Source organism: Crassostrea angulata, chromosome 7 (assembly GCF_025612915.1).
Source record: "Crassostrea angulata isolate pt1a10 chromosome 7, ASM2561291v2, whole genome shotgun sequence".
Lineage (NCBI taxonomy): Eukaryota > Metazoa > Mollusca > Bivalvia > Ostreida > Ostreidae > Magallana > Magallana angulata.
The window spans coordinates 56,646,436-56,659,723 of NC_069117.1; the positions used below are offsets into that span (position 1 = coordinate 56,646,436).

The 13,288-nt window shown below is 33.9% G+C and overlaps 1 protein-coding gene across 2 annotated transcripts in view; it reads left to right on the top strand.

Annotated features, from left to right (window-relative positions):
* The window catches only part of LOC128191811 (ATP-binding cassette sub-family C member 4-like), a 25,544-nt gene extending 17,816 nt beyond the window's left edge, over positions 1-7,728 (top strand). The window contains exons 16-31 of one of the 2 annotated variants that reach the window (XM_052864117.1): positions 19-105; positions 277-373; positions 518-658; positions 820-954; positions 1,467-1,504; positions 1,701-2,044; positions 2,248-2,327; positions 2,639-2,789; positions 3,047-3,277; positions 3,585-3,691; positions 3,798-3,989; positions 4,211-4,366; positions 4,757-4,846; positions 5,110-5,282; positions 5,969-6,074; positions 6,261-7,728. In XM_052864117.1, coding sequence (XP_052720077.1) covers positions 19-105; positions 277-373; positions 518-658; positions 820-954; positions 1,467-1,504; positions 1,701-2,044; positions 2,248-2,327; positions 2,639-2,789; positions 3,047-3,277; positions 3,585-3,691; positions 3,798-3,989; positions 4,211-4,366; positions 4,757-4,846; positions 5,110-5,282; positions 5,969-6,074; positions 6,261-6,416 — 2,284 coding nt within the window. In that variant the 3' untranslated portion in view covers positions 6,417-7,728. Of the gene's footprint in view, positions 1-18; positions 106-276; positions 374-517; positions 659-819; positions 955-1,466; positions 1,505-1,700; positions 2,045-2,247; positions 2,328-2,638; positions 2,790-3,046; positions 3,278-3,584; positions 3,692-3,784; positions 3,990-4,210; positions 4,367-4,756; positions 4,847-5,109; positions 5,283-5,968; positions 6,075-6,260 lie in introns of those variants that run through there. The other variant, XR_008244461.1, reaches the window with a different exon arrangement.
* The last annotated feature ends 5,560 nt before the right edge of the window (positions 7,729-13,288 follow it).

The window sequence follows — 13,288 nt, forward strand, 5'->3', positions numbered from 1 at the left end:
CTCTTCATTAATTTTTAGGACGGTGTACAGGGAGGCAGATGTGTACCTGCTGGATGATCCCCTGGGGGCAGTGGACACAGAGGTGGGCAGTCACCTGTTCCAGAGGTAAGAGAGAGAGAAAGAAAAAAGAGAGAAAGAGTATTACTTGAGAGAGAGAGAGAGAGAGAGAGAGAGAGAGAGAGAGAGAGAGAGAGAGAGCTCAGTGTTGTTAGAGAGAGAGAGAGAGAGAGAGAGAGAGAGAGAGAGAGACTACAATGGTGATGTCTTTCTATTCAGGTGTATTTGTGAGTTGTTGAGAGGGAAGACCAGGATTTTGGTGACTCATCAGCTGCAGTATCTAAGGTCAGCTGACAGAATTGTTGTTCTGACCGAGGTTTGTTCCACTTAATCTGACCAATGTTGTAGGCAACACTGATGCTTATTCTCAGTCATCTATATAGTCAATAATGTATTTGCTTTGGTCAGTTTAATCCCTTTACTTCTTTGACTGGGAATTATTATAAACTTGTTGTTTTAGGGTAAAATAGTTTGTGTTGGAACGTATGATGAACTGGTGAAACAGGGGACAGAATTTTCCTCCATCCTTACCAAGCATGACAAAGACATGGAAGAAAAAGACGAGAGGCAAGAGAAATTGGACAATGAACAAGGAGAGAAGGTAGGTTCCTGACCTTGTAATGGTTACTGACCTTTGATAAAACTAAAAATATGTCAAACTGAAACTAGATTGATTAGATTGATTAAAAATGGAAATTTTTATGTTATTCGAAACTAGAAAATTCTAGGCCAATTGAGCTGAGGATAAATTTCTTTCTTTAGAGCACTGAGGCGGTCGGTGACGGTGAATATGCGGAGACCGGGGGCATTGGTTGGAATGTCTACAAGGACTACTACCTCTCCGGTCGGCCATGGCTGTATCTACCAGTGACCTTGTTCCTTCTTCTGATTGCCTATGTCAGTGAGAGTAGCTAACAAGATTGCAAGTGTGGGTGTGGGATGGATTGGGGGGGGGGGACAGATAGAATCCATGATATGCAAAATACTTGAACATCTTATAAAGTGGAACGTGTACTAAAAATACTTTGAATTTCCTTTAGGTCATTTGTATCCAGTAACACTGTAAAGAAATTCAATTTGCTATAAAATACATGTACAGTCAAACTTGGTTATCTTGAACTAGATGGGACGGATTAAAAACTTTGAGATATCCGAGTATTCGAGATATCAAGAGTAAAATACTTACAAAATAAGTGGTTTGGACTTACAAATCACATGACATATCCATTGTATACGAGATACATGTATTAGTGTTTGAGATATCAAAGTTCAACTGTATATCAATATTCAGGAAATTTTTTGTAGACTTTTTAATAGGAGAGATTTTACTGAAATATGAAAAGTTTTTGACTACATAGGATGAGTACAAATATAAATATACATTGATAATAATTTTTATGAATTTACAGGCTGCTTATGGATATGGAGACTGGTATCTAGCTAAATGGTTAGTGTTACATGAACCACCCTTTTTCAAAGTATATCTGTACTGATTGATCATGTATAAACTTTGACTTTTCCTATATCATCTATTGGTGTTGTGAGTCATGCCAGTCAATATATAAATGTTTAGACTACTCACCTAGTTATAATCTTACTTCACATTTACATTCATCTGTAATTCCTAAATCTTTTGGATCCAGGGCTGAACTCTCCGATTCTCTGAACATAAAGGCACAAAATGAATCCTATCCGCTATATCCAGTGATTAATACATTGAACCAAACACTGGGATTAAACACATTGTACAACATAACACCCCTTCTACAGACCAGTAACTCTACCCCTGAGGGGTCCCTGATCACCCTCCAGGGAGATGAGCTGATGCAGCAGTACCTGGTGGCCATGTCTGTCTTTGTGGTGGGAATCAGTCTCTTCAGCCTGGTGTATTTCAGAATGTCAGTCATCATCAGCAAGAGACTTCACAACAACATGTTCCAAGTGGTGATGGGGGCCAAGACTCATTTCTTTGACTCAAACCCTGTGGGTAAGGAAATATATATGGAATTTATGCCTGTCTGTCTCCATTAGACCAATGAATGGTTTTGATAATTTTGTATCTTCTAGTAAGAGTTTGTCAGTGGCAGATTTAAAAGATTCTTTTATTTAAGATGTCCATCATCTGTCTCTCAATCAGTCTCTCAGCCTCAATGCTCATGCTTGACTCTGCCATGCTATGTTTTCTTTCAGGTCGAATATTGAACAAATTTGCAAGAGACTTGGGGCTGATAGATTCTGTCATACCTACATTAACAAACATCGTTTTAGAGGTATGTTTGATATTTTTTCCTAATAGCAACTTTTTTTAAAACATAGAATATCATCATTTTGAGAAAACAATCCTTAACTTGAATTCAAGTGTCAAGATGTGGATCTTGGAAAAAGCTACAGCATACCAGTCTTCATTTCGGATTACCAGTAAATTGCCCCAAAATTCACATCAATATCATTCTTTATTTCATAATTTAAAGATAAACTGATGCATTGAAACAAATTATGTCTTTTTTTTCAGGTGACCTTTAAGGCCCATGGGTCTATTGTGATGTTCATCTCAGTTATTTTATTTTGTATTTTAATCTAGATAATCGTTCACTTGGCCATGCAAATTGGTATAACCTGTATCATCAATCCATACTTGCTGTTACCTCTAACTCCCTTGGTCATAGTGATTTACTTAGTAAGATGGTTCTCGTTACCGACCACCAGAAATATGAAACGCTTAGAGGCCATGAGTAAGTGTTACAAGTAAAGGGCTACATTCAAGATCATAGCAGATACTTACTATTAACAATCTTGAGAATTATGCTAGCTAGGCCAAAACAAGCGTAAATTTAATCAGTACATTCAATTATACCCAGATATATAACCTAGCAGGCATGTTATCTGCTATGTACTTGAATGCAGCCCAGGTTAAATCATCTTTTGAAAAATCTAAAAAATTTGAGTTTTTATCATGCATACTTTGTTCAATCTCCTGTTCTTTGTTAAGCCCAGAGTCCTATCTTCTCCCACATCTCTGACACTCTGGTGGGTCTCCAGTCAATCCGTGCCCTGGGGATGAGTCGGAAGTTCCTGCAAGATTTTGACAGATTCCAGGACCGACACACCAGCGCCTTCTTCCTGTTCCTGTCCGCAAACCGCTGGTTCAGTCTGCGCTCTCTCTTCTTCCTTGATGTCTACTTTGTCCTTGTCATCCTGTTGTCATTGGTTCTCAGGGATAGTAAGTACTAGTAGTAGTATCAAAAATACTAAGAAGTGGTCTCAATAAGATGTTATCCTAAGCTGCATTTAACAAAAGAACCTAGAACAAATTAAGTTGCAGTTTGTTGTAGCTGATAAATACTAAGTAATCAGCATTTATGGCCATTAAAAGTAAGTTCTCTTGGGAAACTCAGCCCTGGATCACTTTATATTTACAACTGATAAAAATTAACAAATACACACAATGATTGATGATTTTTTAACCAAGTATGTTAAAATGCTTCAATTTTATCAAAATAGAACTTACCGGTACTTGTCTGCTTCAGTGATTGGATTATCCGGGGGACTGTTTGGAATGGCTCTGAACTATTTGCTGACAATGGCCGACCCTTTTGAGAGCATGATGAGAAGATCTGCTGACCTGAACACACAGGTAGGAATCTTTTTTAGATCAATTCAAATGTTGTTTTGATATCCAGAGAAGAAATTTTCTCATTTGTTAATTCTTCTTTCAATCATTTAATAGATTCTGATTGTAGATGACATCTGTGGAAAGAATCATATCCTACACAAAGCTAGAACAGGAGGCCCCCAAAGTCTCCGATTCCCCGCCCCCTTCCTCTTGGCCTCAAAATGGGGAGATTAAACTAGTCAATGTAGGACTACAGTACTCATCTGATACTGACCAAGTCTTACACAATATAACCTGTCTTATCAACAGCAGAGAGAAGGTAAGTCACGAGTTAAAATAAAAAGGTAAGACACCGTAAGAAAGAGAGACAGACAGGCAGACAGGTGGACAGACAGGCAGACAGATGGACAAACAGATAAGCAAGAAATACTGTTAACATACAGATATATGGATGCCATCAATTTTGTAACATTACATTGGTATTTCAGGTTCTAATGAAGCATGCTTTGACAATGTGATAAGTCTGGATCTTCCTTTCAGATTGGGATTGTGGGGAGGACTGGAGCAGGGAAGAGCTCTTTACTGGCCGCTTTACTGAGGTTAGCGGAGCCTACAGGAGAGATTTATATCGACGATGTCAATGTGTTAAAGATCGGCCTCCACGAACTCAGGAATAAAATCTCTGTCATTCCACAGGTAGGGTCACTAGTTAAGTACCTATTATATGAACTCAGAAATAAAATCTCTATCATTCTATAGGTATGGCCAACTTGACAAGTCACACACCAATTTAATAAATTGATTCAAACATTTTATATGCGAGCACATGAAGTTCATTTCCCTCAACTTTTCTTGTGATCTTAAACTCAACAAGTCTCATTTCAGGGTTTCATTATGTTGGCATTGTTTGACACTTTGGGTCATTGAACAGTGAAGTTTTCTTTTTATCAGGTCTGTTCTCACATGTGTAGTTTATACAGGATCCCATTCAAATGACCAAAACTTTTGCCCTCTGTTGCGAAGAATACTCTGTAAATTTAAACCATGGAATGATGGGAACTGAATTGATAAACTTGTTGTTTTTAGGATCCAATTTTATTCAGTGGTACTTTAAGGAAGAATTTGGATCCTTTTGAGGAATACACAGATGACCAGCTATGGATAGCACTAGAACAGGTACTGACATAGCAGTATAAGACTGGTAGATGTGTGTTGCAAAATTGTAAAAACAAATTATAAATGGTATAAAGTCTTTTAAATGTGTTCCACTCACTAATTAAAGTCTGAAATTGAAATTTAACCAGTGTTTAAGTCTAAGTTATAAACATGGCAGCAAGACTGGCCGATGTTTGTTACAATATTATTGTTGTAATAAGTCTTGAAATTTAATCAGTGTTTACAGATGCATTAAGTCTAAGCTACATTGCATTCTATTACAGGTTCAGCTCAAGGTGAAAGTTCAGAGTGAGAGAGAGGGTCTGTACATGGAGGTGTCTGACAGCGGACAGAACCTGAGTGTGGGGCAGAGACAGCTGGTGTGTCTGGCCAGGGCCATCCTCCGACAGAACAACATACTGGTGCTGGACGAGGCCACGGCTAATGTGGACCACAAGTAGGTCATGGAGTCTAAAGAGGGGGGTGGGATGTCACAAGTAGGGCAAATAATCCGTAGGGTTCAAAAGAAAGTCATGGAGTTTGTGGGGGCTCAGAATTTTCAGAAGTCTAAGTAGGTAATAGAATATGTACAGGTAAAAAGTAGGTCACAGGATATGTGTAGTAGTTGCAATAAGATCGCACAATCTTTAAGAGTCACGAGTAGGTCAAAGAATAGGGATTGGTTCATTAAATCTGTAAGGTCAGAGATGTAGATCACTCAGTCTATAGGTCACTGGATCTGTTGGGATCACATATAGGCCTCAGAATATATTGGGGTTACAAGAATGTCACAGTCTGTAGGGGTCACAGGGAGGTCACACTCACAAGAAGGTCACACAATCAGCAACGGTCATGAGAGGCTCACTGACTCTGTAGGAGTAACGTGTAGATCACAGAATTAATTTTTAGTGGTCACATGAAGGTTACACAGTACAGAATGTTTGGGTAACAAGCTGGTCACATATCTTAATGTCAAATATAAGTTCATTAGGTCAAATATCATAGAATTCATAGAGGTCAATCATGCTGAACTCTTATATTGATACATATAAAAAGTAGGCCTAAAGTGACTGAATGTGTATACATGTAAATCTTTAATCATAGCATGAGGTTATATTCAGTAGCTGAGTTTTATTCTGACAGCACTGACAGGTTGATCCAGGAAACAATTAGAAGTCGGTTCAAGAATTGTACGGTCCTAACAGTTGCCCACAGGATTCATACCATTATGGACTCCAGTCGAGTCATGGTAGGTATCCCTGCCTCATATCTCCACATAATCACTTGTTAAAAAAAGCCAACTTTGCAGTGTACAAAATTTATCATATACCGGTATGTTCTTACTGTGTAAATAAATTCAATACATAAATAACAGTATGTATGGATATAAATAATTTCAAAACACCTGCATTCTTATATTTCTTTCTTATTCCAGGTTTTAAATCAGGGAAAACTTGTTGAATTTGATACACCATATCAACTTCTACAGATAGAAGATGGATTCTTCAGAAATCTGGTCCAACAGACTGGAAAAGCCCAGGCAAAAGTTTTACAGACATTAGCTGAGAGTTTCCACAAAGAGAGATCTTGATATATGTTTTGGTTTAGAACTCTTTTAAAGATTTTTATCAAAATAAATTGATGAATTCAGTAAATTTGTTGCCTTTGATCAATGTGTACACCAGGTCACATGATCCTCACATCGTCAGTGTTAGCTTGATGACGCGACCTCTAAATATAGAATGGCCTTTGATTTCTTTGATTTCCATTTCCTGCGTGTCTTGATCAAAGACAACGTTGAACCTTTCACCTTCAGTATACTCTTTAAGGTGGCCTGGTTAGTGTTTTGTTATGTTTTCTCCATATTTAATGTGTACAATGCTTCAATAAGGCATTTCTAATGGTCAACCAAAATTTTGGTGTCAGTCGTTCAATTATAAGCAATATACACAGCTCATAATGCTTTGATACATACATGTATATGGAAATATTTATAGCTCGTCTTTTTTTTTTACATTTTGAATTTCCATGTTTAGACCTAAAATAAATATGACAAATGCTGGGAACTGTTTATTAGTGTACAAAACAAGTTAGCAGATAGAAATTAAAACTTGTGTGCATGACATTCGTAGAGTAATAAGCAAGTTACAAGGCTCAGAATTCTTGTTATGTAAAGAAGGCTAGCCTTGTGCCATGTTTTTGTTTACATTGGTTCAATATACCGGTAAATTTAAAGTTCTTTTTCAAGATGATTCTATCTGATAATTCGTTTTGAACATGAAACAGTCATTAGCGTTTGTCACATTCATTGACATGTGACAAATTTAGGTCTAAACTTCGAGTTTTCTTTTGAACATTTAAAATGTAAATAAAAACATGCCTTGAGCTTTACATAACAAAAAACTGTAAGCTCTGTAGCTTACTTATAATTTCAACCGAAACTCAAACTTTGGTTGAATATTAAAAAAGCACTGGTTACATTAAAACAGAATAAAACAAATTTTGACCGAAATCGTAACATAACATAAAAAGAACTTCTACTGGTATGTTGAACCAATGGAAAATGAAACATGGAACGAGCCTCGTTTAAATAACAAATAATTATGAACTCTGTAACTTGCTTAAAACTCTACGAATGACATTCAAATCTTAGTTGATCATTACAAATGCATAAAATAATGCCTTAAGCATCGTTAACAAAAAAAAAAAAGAAAAAAAAAATTGAATTCAATTCAATTTATTGACAAAAAGCATACGTGGCGCAAGTCATACATGCAGTATACAAATATAATTAGTACATAGATTTTCTTATGTAAAATGCATCACGTATGGAGTTACAAATATTTTTGTTGATTGAACATCTGATGGGTTAAGATTGTATAAGATATACATGTGTTATTAAAAGATGAACAATATTCACTTCGTTGTTGTTAATAAAGAGGACATACAAATAAAAAATGATATTCAACTTCAACAACAGTATGACGATTAATACAATATCTATCGTCCCTTGGAATAATAGGGTTACAATACCTGTCAACCTCTATTTGTAATTTATGTGCACTTATTCTTACTTGAGTAAAAAAGGAACGAATTTTCTTGGAAATGGAAAATCTAAGAATGGTTGAATTTCAAGCTTGTTTAGATATTGTGTACTTATTAACTGGCTGTAGAATGACAATTTTCCATTGTTAATGTCTTTGAAAACTATATTTTCAAAATAGTTTTTCAAATTATATTAAAAATCATTTATAGATACTGTATTAGTATGTGAACCAATAATATCGTTAAGGATTCTTCGTATACAGTAATGCCAACAAGGTTTTCCATTTCCTGCAAGTTTTTCATCCTCTAAATATGCATGTTTTAAAAGCCAATCTGAGTTCTCTTGATCTGAAAAAATTTTCTGCACTCTGAAATAATATCTGTGTAACGACTTATATATTCTGTTAATAATAGAAAGTGCACCAAACTCTATTCTAACTGCTAAATTAGAAGCTTTATTATGAATGAAGTTTTGTCAAAATCTTTTGCTATACATGTATTTTTAAAATCACTTATCCAAATTTCTGAGGCATAAGTCAAAATTAGCATAATGCATGATTCATAAATCTTATATTGAACCTTTCCTGAAAGACTGTGATTGTTTGGTAGCTTTGATTTGTATGTCTACACTAAAACTTGGCCACAAAAGGCGCCAAATCACCTACCTCTAAAGTCAGCAACAAAAGGCACTAAATCATCTACCCCTAAAGTCAGCTTCAAGAGGTGCATAAGTCAGCAACAAACAGGCTCCTAAAGTCAGCTACAAAAGATTCTAAACTATATACCCCCAATGTCGGCGACAAAAGGTACCAAATCTTCTGTACGTATATTCACCCCTTTGCATTTTCTGAATCATCCCTGTGTCTTTACACATTAAAAGTACTTTGGATGTATATTAAATTTTGCAAAAGTACTTGTTCAACAATTAAATAGTGTCTTAAGATAGTGAGGTTGATGCATAGAATGGGTTCAGAAAAGATTCAATTTCCAGGGGAAATGCAAGTAAGGCCCGCAATAATTATCATGTGTTGACTACTTTTTAGAGTTGTAGTTAGGATTGAAATAATTCGTGTTTATCCCTAGTTACCCATTGATTTTATATCATGTATCCGTAATAGAGAAGAAATATTTTTCTGATTAAATGAAAGTAATAAAGGGTACAGGCAATTTGTTCTCCTTCCAAATTAATTCAAACAATTTAGAGTATTAAATTCACCTCACGAAAAAGATTTTAACTTGAGAATTTTAATTGTATAACGTAAACAGAGATAGAATGAGTGATCTGCCACTGTCTTTCTCATTAACCCGTGTTGATGTAATTAATTTGATTAAAATTAGTTGCTACCTCGAATAGATTTGAAAATAAGAATATTTTGTGCTTTTTATCTCTGATTTTTCGAGGACATTTAATTCAGGTAGATTAAGTTCATTTATTACCACATTTTAAATTAAGGTTTTGGTTCAAGAGAGTTGGTGCTATTTGAAGATGACATTTTAAAGACTTCTTTGGTAAGGAAGTTTAATGCTTTTTGTTGCTGACATTTTATAAGGAAGTTTAGTGCTATTTGTTGCTGACATTTTAAAGAATTCTTTGGTAAGGAAGTTTAGTGCTTTTTGTTGCTGACATTTTAAAGAATTCTTTGGTAAGGAAGTTTAGTGATATTTGTTGCTGGCTTTTCAAAATAGTTTAAGTTTTGGAGATTTTGGCACTGTTTGTTAAAATAACAAGTAATTCTTTAGGTTTGGGATATATGGTTCTATTTGGTGATGACCTTTCAAGAGGGTTAATGTTGAGGAGATGTAGTGCTCTCCGGTAATTTGTCGCTGACTTTTAAACGGTACTAGTTAGATTTTTGAGGTTAGGCGCTATTTGTGGTTTATTTTTCAGAAATATTTTTAAAGGGAGGGATCATTTCTTACTCAAACGAAAGAAAAAAAGTTTAAGAAATTGAACTCAACACATATTGTGACTTCTTGCGCAGTCTATAACAGATTCCTTGGGTAGCTCAATTCACAGCTCCCATTATTTTAATTAAATTTTTTTATATTTGAAATATATGTAAATAATCTAAACCCTACATGTAATTCATTCTTTCTCATTATTACTTACTTATATATACACATGTATCTTTAATTTTGATTCGTTCACTGTAATCTACTTGTTATTTGTATAATTCGAATTTCGATAATGGAGGAAATAAAAAGATGAATACTGACTTTTCAACGGTATTATTTAGATTAGGTATATTTGGTGCTTTTTGACTGTCACATTCGCTTGAGGATTTCAACCGGATCCCCATTTATAATCTCTTGAGGATTTTGTAGCGTGCAGTACAAAAATTCTTGAAACAAATGTACAGAACGGGTGAACTCATGCATAAAAAATGTGAATAAAGCTTGATAAGAACGTTTCTATGCGAGAATTGATACCACTATCAAAACTCTCTATTTTCTTAATTTTATTCGAATTTAACTAAGTTTACGTGACAAATTGTACAATTTAACATTATGGTAACTATGGATATTCTCAGCAACAGAACTAGCAATCTTGTTTTTGTTAACGCCAAAAGTTACGACCACCCTTGTCTAGGCGTAGATATTTGGCTTAACTTAGGTCGGCGCAAAGTTACGTTTTTTAGGAAAACATACCTTAGCCCAAATATTTGATTTATGCCACGCGTAAGGTTACGCCGGTCGTACGCCTTTTAGTGAAATAGGCCCTTGGATTTACAGTGGGTCTCTTATGGCTCCGAATCTTCATGGCTCCAGCTCTTATAGCTAATTATTGCAATTGTTCGAAAAAATTACAAAGCTAGGAAAGACTTATTCAGTTACATCTAAGGGTTTGTACAAATTAAAGTCCGCAGGCATTTGAACTGAATTGTATAAATTGGACAATTTTTTTTTGAAACATTTTATTGAAATTCTTTTACAATTTTACATGGAACAAAAAAAAATTAATATTTAGCGTAATATTTGGCAAAAGAGTTATATATCATAGAGAGATAAAATAAAACAGACAGGCAATCACATCATGTACATCAAACATAAATCAGCTATATTGTAATGGATATTGGGTTTCTAAGTTCAGTATAATAGCTAATATATATGCTACCTACAGCAAATCACAAATTACTTTCCAATATCTTTTATATTCTAAATATTTGCAGTTTTTTAATAGCATAAATTTTTGAATAAGGAATCTATCGGCAATTATGATACTTAAACTAAGAAAGTAAAGTTTTTGGATAGGTTTGAATTTACAGGAAAAATGTATTGTTTTACAAGTATCAATAAGTTCTGAACTCTGTATAATTTATTATTGTTGTATTTACCGAAAAGTATGCTACTTTTATCAAAAACAAAAGAGACATTATATTTTGTTAAGAACAGCTAATCAATTCTATACCATATATACTTAACTTTGGGGCATTCTGTAAATACATGTTTTATTGTTTCAATGTTTAATTTACGGAAGCTACAAAGAGGATAGTCCTTAAGATAAATTTTATAGAGATAATATTTTGAAGGAACAGTTCTATGTAATATTTGATATTGCATCCATTGGAGTTTAGATTCAAGAGTAACTTTAAATGGAAGTTCAAATATATTTCCCCAGTCAAATTCATTCATATCATATCCTTTTTCTCTCCAATTTATTACCGAGGTAAATTGCTTTTTCTTTTCTCTAGGAAGTAAATTGTGCATATCTTTACATTCTTTTTTACTTTTTTACTTTTGTAAAACACTTTTAGGGGCATTGGTATATATGGCTGAATCTTTTGTTTTACTTGTGTCATATTACACGTCCCTATATATTCAAAAATTGCGTTGCTCAGTCCTACATATATTGTTTTTACCTTTGAGTTAATAATCGTTTCATAAGTTACGAAATTACCATTTGGATAAAAAAGGAAGGTCAATAATATAAACCATACCATTATTAAAATGTTGTTTTAGAGACACAGATGTCTTGTTTATTTTAATTCTTGGATTATACCATATATGTTCAAATGGAATTAATTCTTTTATAAGTATCTGCCAATCAGTTATTTTAGTCCAGCTCAGAAGTACTTCTTTCCAGAAACAATTATGTAATTTACATATTTTTAGAATATATTCAGTACCTCTTGACCATAAGTTGCTAACACTAGTATTCATTTCAGCTTCTAAAATATGTATCCATTTAGGCGAGGGATGAAGAAGTCTTCTTCTCCAGGTTGATTTAAGTGCTAACATAAATTCCTTGTAATCGATCATCTTAAGCCCTCCCTGATTGTAGTCTTGAATGATTGTATTTTTCTTAATTTTGTGTATATCTGACCCTCAGAGATAATTGAATAAAGCTTTTTCATACTTTTGTATTAATTCATGGTTGGGGTTTGGTAAGGTTAAAATCAAATGATTCTTTTTAGGTAAAATTAAAGATTTTATAACAACTATTCTTCCAATTGGAGTTAATTTTCTTGATTTCCATTGTTTAATTGTTTGTTCAATTTCCAAAAATTTACTTTTATAATTAAGTTCTGGCATTTCATGTAAGTTAACTGAAAATTTAATTCCTAGTAGATCAAAATATTTGTATTATTCTAGGTCAGTTTCCATCTCGAGTGATGAAAAACATCTTTTGAAATTTTTTACTGCCTATCCAGACCATTTTTGTTTTCGTAAAGTTAATTCTTAGACCTGAAATACTCGCAAAAATATCTGATTGTATAAGAATCCCATTTAATGGTGATCCATTTGATTTGTAACAAGAGATGTATCATTGAGAGAATATATATTCTTCTCAATCTCTTGTTATTCCTTTAAGATCTTTGTTATTTCTTATCAAAATTCATTATATTTCAGAAGATAATAAAAATAAATTAAATTGGGTCACACTGCCTACAGTCTCTTTGGGGTTTAAAATATTTTGAAGAGAATCCATTTCGTCAGACATATGAATTTATATCATTATAAAATGTTTTAACCCAATCTTTGATAGGTTGACCAAAATTGAATGTCAAGTGTCTGATAAATCCCATGATATCGAATCAAAATCTTTTTCAAAATCTATCATCATTAGCAGACCAGGTATGGAATTTCGTTCTGTATAGTTCATAATATCATATATACCGTAATCCTAATGTTTTCACCTATAAATCTCCCTTTTATAAAACCTGTTTGATCTTTACATACGAATTTGTCTAGAAAAGTTTTAAATGCGTTCTGCAATACAACCTGAAGCTATTTTATATATGAAATTAAGAAGACAAATTTTGGGTTGGGTTTCTAACATACCAAAAATAGCGTTAAACGGCATATATACCTGTAACCCTCCCGCAGCATAAAGTTTTTCGCTAATAACACCCACAAACAACCCTAACTATTAAAGTACTGAAACTCCTTGAAGCGGAATGACAATATCTGGATTGT